The following is an 8045-nucleotide window of genomic DNA, read 5'->3' as shown; positions in this document are numbered from 1 at the left end:
ATTCTATCCTAAATTGGTCTCTCTCCTGACTAGTACAAATACACACTTCTAGGTTCATCTCTGATAACGCAACCAATCATTGTACTCTAATTCTCTTGCCCATTGTGGCAAGTCGATTTCATTTATATATTTTGTTGATGCACAAAACCGGATGGTCTTGGTACAACGTAAATCCGACCGTGAATCTGCATGAAATGTAAATGACACAAGATGTATCGTGGTTCACCCCAAGGTTTGGGCTACGTCCACACTGATTGTATTGTATTTCTCTGTTGAAGAGGGAGAGAGAGAGCTTAGAGCTTAGGGGGTGTGAGGAAGCTTTGAGAGGGATGAGGAGAGGCTTCAGAAATGGCCTCTGATGGTGAGAATCAGCCTCTCCTAGAATGAGGGTAGGAGTCCCCTTTTATAGAATAAGGGGCTCCTCCTCTTTTACAAAGTATGGGCTTTAGTGTGAGGCCCAAATACAAGGCCCAAGGCCCAAATATACGAGGCCCTAAATATGGTATAAACAGTAGTCCCCCAAGTCTTCAGTCAAGAGAGTCTTTTGGCTGGAGACTTGAAATTCAGTCCATGTGTGGGCCGAAGTAACTAAATGTCGTCTAGAACTGATGCTCGATATGAGGCGGTGCCCAATCTGAAATGATGTTCAACTAGAAGTAGCACATGTTGTGAGGCCGCTTTGCTTGTAGCTTATGTTGCCTTGTTTGGCTCGGCTTGTGGCGTTTGAAGGTGAGGGAGTCCCTTTTATAGAATAAGGGCTCACTCCTCAATACATGGATGATGGGCTAGAGTTGATGCTCTCAGCGAGACGGTTGCTCAACTGGCGGCGTTGCTCTCTAATGAAGGTGAGGGAGTCCCTTTTATAGAATAAGGGCTCGCTCCTCAATACATAAATAATGGGCTAAGTCCCCCAAGTATTTTTCATGAGGCCCAGTTGAGGCCCAATATATAGTACATAATGTAGTCCCCCAAGTCTTCGGTCAATAGAGTCTGTTGGCTGGAGACTTCAAATTGAATCCATGTATGGGCCGAAGTGGTGGTTGTTCGGAGGCGGTATTTGTATACCCTGCACTGAAGCTTTGTAGGTGAAGCTTTGCAAGTGAAGCTTTGAAGCTAGAGCTTTGTAAATGAAGCTTTCGAAGCTGGAGCTTTTATAAATGAAGCTTTTGAAGCTAGAGCTCTGTAAATTAAGCTTTTGAAGCTAAAGCTCTGTAAATTAAGCTTTTGAAGCTGATTGACATGAGTGATTCTCATGAATGTTTATGTTGATTGACATGAGTGATTCTCATGAATGTTTATGTTGATTGACATGAGTGATGCTCATGAATGTTAGCATGAGTGATGCTCATGAATGTTGACATGAATGATGGTCATGAATGTTTATGTATGATTGTCATGAGTGATGCTCATGAATGTTTATGTATGAATGACATGAGTAGTGCTCAAGTATAATTTGGAGTACTAGGCGTACTTTTGATGACCTGGTTGGTGCTATTTCAGGCCTATGGGTCTTTGCCCTCCACAACATGTCAGCCCATTTGTTTTGGGCTTTTCCTTTTTTTTTTTTTTTTTTTTTGTTTTGTTTTGTTTTTTGTTTTTTTTGTTTTTTTTTTGTTTTTTGTTTTTTTTTTTGTTTTTTTTTTTTGTTTTTTTGTTTTTTTTTTGTTTTTTTGTTTTTTTTTTTTTTTGACCCTCTGATGGGGTTTATACATATTACCCTCTGATGGGGTTTATACAGATGTCTCCGAAAGATAATAAAAATAAATTACATCACTTTAATGTAAGGAAACCTTTATCTTCCTTCTAGGTCTTTCCGTAGCTTTCTCAGAAAATAGGAACATGCATGATGAAAGTGTGAGCATCTTCTTTGGCTTTAGTAAGATCTCATTTTTTCTTTTTCTTTTGCGTTGTCCCCATGTGCTCTCGAGGAGAGCCTCCATTTTTCTTTTTCTTTTCTACTTTTGCTTTCTTAGTGACATGATGGCTGGATTGCTTCACTGGTGTGCAATTGGCGCATGCCATCTCCACAAACTTCTTCACACCCTTTCCTCCTTTTCCTTTTCCTTTTCATTTTTGCTTTGCACCTCTGTCTTTGCTTTTCTCCAGATTTTGTGCGTTTTGAGTGATGTCCCATCTCTCTTTGTCTGATCACTCAGAAAATATGAACAGATAGGATAAAAATGGATGCACGACCTGAAAGTGTATGCAGTGGAGGTGGTGGACCCAGAAATAGCAACAGCACACAACACTTTGAATATGGCCTCTTCAACATGTTTAATCTCAGTGTCGGTGAGTTTGGTGCCCTTACCGTCAGTATCATCCTTGAACGACATCAACGTCGTTAGCATGTCCACGTGCTTCCCTCTGAATTCTTGAGGCCTTGAGCTTCTCTTTCCTCATCATTTGATCAAGCTTCGAGGCAGTGGCGAGGGTTGGGATCCGCAAAATTTTTTTTAACAAGTAGGAAATGGATCGTCGGATCTGGTTGATCCAACGGTTGCGAAGGGCTTTCTTTAGGAGGCCATTTCTCTCATTTTTTCTTGCCTGCGTCTCCATGGGATCACCTGCTTAAAGCTTTTGCAAATGCTTGCCCACATACGTGACCTTGTGTTGGAATCATTCAGGAAATTGGCTCTCCTCCCAATGGAGGAGACTGACCGGACCAGGGTGCAGAGACCAATAGCTGCCTCTGACATTGTCGCCGCTGAGGCCGTGTTGGTTACCGGTGGTCTATGGCCTCCACGTTGCCGGTGAAGACGAGCAAGAACGGCGGCAGAGAAACGTGCTTGATGATGGAGGGCACTGCAGCCACTGACCCCCGGAGGTACTCGGAGTTCGAGAGCCACGGCGATGTGGAGCGAGCCTTCTGGAGAGAAGCTTGGATTGGCTGAATTGGGATGATAGCCTGGTTTTGATTCCCAAACAAGTTAAGAACAGAGCTTGGTTTTTTCTTATCCATCTTTAGAAAAAGCTGAAAAGTAAGGATTGAGGTTTCAATAATCTTGATGAGATCAGGAGCTTGCACCAATCAATTTGCTTCTTCTTCTTTTCTTCCTGATTTGCTTTTCTGCTTTTTTTACTTTTGCTTTTCTGATGGCCCAAATCTCCACGACCCGCTTTCTCAGTTCCCGGCTTCTTCACCTTCCGTCGTTTCGTGCTGCCTTTGGCCTTCGGAGAAGCGTTGTCGGCGTAGTCCACTTTGCTCTGCTCCACCATATTACTCATCTGCCCCAAGCTTTTCTGAGTAACACGAACCCATTTAGTATTCGAATTTATGCGGTGCTCCGGAATAAAAATGACTGAAGCTGGTTGATTTTGTGGCAGATCAGGTGTGCTCCGAGAAAAAAAAATGACTAGAGCTGGTTGTGACCCACGGATGGCACCAGAAAGTGGCGAGAACATGAACTGGGGCTAGTTGATGTTGTGGCATATCAGGAGCCGACACGGGTTGATGCTGCTGCTGCTTGGACCTGGCGTCGCTGCTCTGGGAAATGACCTTCATGCCGTCTCCGAGAGTGAAAGAGGGGTCGGACGAGAGGCGGCTGAGGAAGATGGAGGCATGTAACTGTAAGGCTAGAGATAGGGAGAGGATTGCGAGATCGGCCTACTCTGGTTCTCTGCCGCTCCATCTCTCCGATGTGTCTCATAGTCCCGTTCCTGAAATGAAGTCGCGTGTGGGACGAAACGAGGTCACGTGTGGGACGAAGCGAGGTCGGGGGCATCAGACATGTTGACGCTGACGGGAGAACGACTCTGTTGATCTTGTGATGCAATGGACGGCTCTATCTCGGAGAGAGGGGCCGGGGACCAGAGTGCGGTGTCTTGGCGTACGGCGGCAGCAACGCTGGCAGCGAAGTTTTAGGTGGTGGGGGTTGAAGACTTTGAGAGAGCCGTGGAATCTCTTGGGAATGACGGGATGAGGGAGGCGGGTGGCGTTGTGTCTGAGAATTGTTCGTCTTCCATCTCCTGCCCCCAATATATGATTGAGCTTCTGGTATCTTTCTTTACAGTCTGGAAATTGGTTGGCAGCAGCTAAAACAACAAAGGCAGGCACAGAAGCAGAAGCAGTTGTAGATCTAGAAGCCCTTCATCCAACCCGTATAGCTCGATCAACAATGCTTCTTGTATTTTTCTGTCGTACTAGATAGAAAGTAAGATTTCTATAATTTTGCATTGGGAAAGCTTTGGGTTGTTTGGGTTTTTGCAGATTTTGATTTTGTAGATTTTGCAGATTCACAGTGGAGGTGAAAAAATGAAAGAGAACCGATATAACTTTTCGTATCGATTCCCACAGACGGCGCCAAATGTTGATGCACAAAACCGGATGGTCTTGGAACAACGTAAATCCGACCGTGGATCTGCAATGAAATGTAATTAACACAAGATATATCGTGGTTCACCCCAATGTTTGGGCTACGTCCACACTGTATGTATTTATCTGAGAGTATTTGTGAGAGAATGAACTCTGTGAGTGAAGAGCTTTGAGAGGGGGTGAGAGGCTTAGGGTTTGTGAGGGTGAGGAGGCCCTTTTATAGAATAAGGGCTCCTCCCCTAATTACATATTTGCCCATTCCTTTATTACATAATTACATTTAAGTCCCTCGAGTATTTATACGAGGTCTAAATACGGAGGCCCTAAATATGATATAAACATATTTTACCCTAGTCTTAGTTATAATTTATTGGTTATTTTGGTAGGATTTTGATACTTTGATATATATTTTCAATGTAGGACATTCGACTTCCTCTTGAGCATAAAGTGATCAAATGGACGAATTTATGAGTAATTCCAATTGGAGGATGTTCGTGAATCTTTCAAGATGATTGTATCAAAATTCTTGATTTTTCTACACAGCTGTTTGACCGTGGCAAAGAAAAGAAGGCCCAGCGCCCAGCTTTCCTAGATTAACGTTTTTAGACGTATTAGGTATTTTGGAGGTTAAGATGGCATATTTTGAGGAGGGTTCCAGGATTTGTTGGGGACATCTTAAGCTTTGAAATAGACCAAATGGAAGTTGATTTGGTTGGTCAAAAGTCTGTTTTTTCGAGAAGTTCGAATTTGACTTTAAATAGGAAACTTTTTATTTGCTATTTTCATATTTTATTATGTTTCCTAGTTTTATTCTAAGACCTTTTTTAGGTAGAATTTTATGTAGTAGTATAAATAAGGCTAGAGAAATTTTATTTGAATCCAACTATCTTATTTTTACACCCAACTAGAAAAATTTGCCTACCAAACTTCTAAATTCACCCTTAAACAAATTTAAAAAAAATATATATATATATATATTATAAACCCAAATGCAAACAACAAAATTTTCCCTCTCTACACCCATTTTATTTAATCTAGTGAACCTAACCCTAATGCCGGCAACCCTTCTCCAAAATCGTCGACACCCACCATCCCCTATACACTCTTTTTTTCTATTGTTATTATATGATGAAGAAAGTACCTTCTTTTTTTTTTTTCATTTGATCGGGTTATTTTTACAGGCACATGTTAGGTGGTGTTGTTTTATTGTTTTTGAGCAGAAATTAAACAAGTACATTTCTTCTTCTTTTTTTTTCTTGTTAGATCTCTGTTTTTTCTCCAACAGTCAAAAATTTCTATCTTTTTCAATTTGGTTTTAATGATCACAAATACAGAATACATTCTTCTCTCTCTGATCTTATCTTCTTCTTCCTTCAAACTCGTAACCAAATTGAGAAATTCCAGAAATCAACAAAATAGCTATCAAATTCCAACAATAATATCATCAAGAACAACTTCATCAACATCCGAATTCATGATAACCATGTGTATTCTTTTTATTGTATCTCATATTTATGGGGTGAGAGACCTGGGCACAAGGCACCCTTATTCAACTAAAGTTTACATCAGACATGATTCTGTGACTCCTCCTATCCAAATGTGAGTTGGTACTTGGGTTGTTTGTCAGGGGAGAAAATTCCAAAGTGTTTCTCATCTGCATTACCTTCCTTGAGGTTCTCATCAAACATAGCAAAAAGATAAGTCTCTATAGCTTTACCAGGCCTCTTTGGAGTCCCAGTAGTACTCGTCACATGCTTGATCAAATTCTGGTAGAATGTGGCTGCGTTCTGAGGGGTTGCTTGATTTCCACCTTCAGAAGGCCAACCACTCTCCGATACGACTATCTCCACATTTGGTGCACCAGCTTTTTCAAGAGCTGCGTACTGAGCGTCCAGAAGAGCGTCAAAGAGGCTAGGGTATCGAGTCCCGTCCGGCACTACAACCCCTTGTGAAGTGAACAAGGCATAGGCAAGGTCTATGCTACCAGGGTTGTCATTGTAGCTGAAGTAAGGGTACACATTCACAAGGAGTGGGGCCCCATTGCTGACGAGGAAGTCGATGACTGGTTTTATGAATTGGTTTGCAGGGTCAGTGTATACTCCATCGGAGGGAGGGTAGGCATTGGTCACAAGAGTTGTGTCAATTGCTGTAGAGACTTTGATTTGGCCTTGCAGATTGGCTGCTACAATTGCACTGTGGATGTTTTGGATGGCAGGCAGGAGAAACCCGACCTCTGCAGCATCGGGGTGCACTTCGTTTCCAACAGCGATGTATTTGAATTTAACATCAGCTGAATAGGGTTGTACGTTCTTCTGGACCCAGGCAGTTGCAGCTGCAGCATCATTGAGGGCTTGAAGCTCGTTGTTGAGGATGGTGACAGTGAGTTCTATGTTGGAACCTCTTAGGGCTTGCAAGGTTGCTTCATTTGGTTCATAGATCCTCATCCGCCCGATGCCATTGCTTTTGTACAAGTCGACCACTTCTCCTTCAGCTGGTAAATTGTTGCCGTTTCGTCCATAACAAACACCAACAGATTGTGCACCTGAAATAAGTAGATGATTCGATACAAAATGTGGTGAGTTTTGGGTTGTGGGAGAGAAAAAAGTAGAATTTCCCGTAAGAAATGTTTGAATGGATGAAACTTCTAGTTAAATACTCCATAGCTACAATTTCATCAAAATAGGATATTTGACAATTGGAGCAACACCATAGAAAAGAGTAACAGAAGAGAGCCAAACGAGGCTCTTTTCTTTTGCTGCATGGATTTTCATTTATTTGTAAAAATAAAATTATCTAGTTTTTATTTTTCATGCTTGAGTTATGAGGAGCGTATATGGTGAAAATGAGGAATGAAGAAGAGTGGTTGAAGGTTGGTATAAGGGAGAGATGTAAAATAATGTTCAATTTGAATGAGAGAAATAAACTTCAAATTTAGATAAGAATTTATATATTGACATTCATCAATTATCTTGTAAAGATTCATAAATATAAAAATTTAGAATTTTCGTTCTAACCAATCTTAGAAAACAATTTTGATTAATTATAAGGGCATACAAAAAGAAAACCAAAAGTTATTTCAAGTTGATTTCACTTCACCCTTCCTTTCTTCTTTATACTTTCCCTCGTATCTCAAGCACAAAAAATAATAATTAATATCAATAACCAAATGAATATCAAGCGGACTCTTAACTAAAACATGTAAATATAGTATCGAAACAATTGTTGGAGAAAATTACTCACGTCAGTCCAATCAATTAAGCTAGAAAACAGTAATCATATTATAAAAGGCATAAATAAAAATGCAAACTACAGACAGGCATGAAAGTAAGCAAGACCTGTTATTTGCAGGGCTGGCATCAAGACTACAAGTAGTAGCAATATGGAAGCCATGAGAGCTTTTCCAGTTTTGTATACGTTGGAAAAATGCATGAAGCTATTGGAGAAATATATAACTTAACTAACATATATTGATTATATATATAGGCCTTGGTAATATAGAGTTTTTTCCCCCGAACTATTATCAATTAGGCGACGACCCATTATCCCGTCAATCACTGCGTGGACCACTGATGACAATGACTACCAGCAGTTGCATAAAAAATATGATACCATCATGAAAACTGCCAGATGCGTAGTTAGGAAGAGGTGTTTCAATTCAAGTGAAATTGATTAACCTAAATAAATAAACAAAATTGTGGTCAATTTTCACAATCCATCTATCTATGTGGTTTAA

The 8045-nt window shown here is 40.8% G+C and overlaps 1 protein-coding gene across 1 annotated transcript; it reads right to left on the bottom strand.

Annotated features, from left to right (window-relative positions):
* Positions 1 to 5719: 5719 nt before the first annotated feature.
* On the bottom strand, positions 5720 to 7815 carry LOC126588685 (glucan endo-1,3-beta-glucosidase-like). Its single transcript, XM_050253796.1, has 2 exons — positions 7648 to 7815; positions 5720 to 6854 (listed from the first exon to the last, which is right to left on the bottom strand). The coding sequence occupies exons 1-2, from the start codon at positions 7739 to 7741 to the stop codon at positions 5902 to 5904; spliced, it is 1047 nt and encodes a 348-aa protein (XP_050109753.1). The 5' UTR covers positions 7742 to 7815; the 3' UTR covers positions 5720 to 5901.
* Positions 7816 to 8045: the final 230 nt, after the last annotated feature.

Source organism: Malus sylvestris, chromosome 11 (genome assembly GCF_916048215.2).
Source record: "Malus sylvestris chromosome 11, drMalSylv7.2, whole genome shotgun sequence".
Classification (NCBI taxonomy): Eukaryota; Viridiplantae; Streptophyta; class Magnoliopsida; order Rosales; family Rosaceae; genus Malus; species Malus sylvestris.
This window is presented reverse-complemented; position numbering and strand designations above follow the sequence as displayed.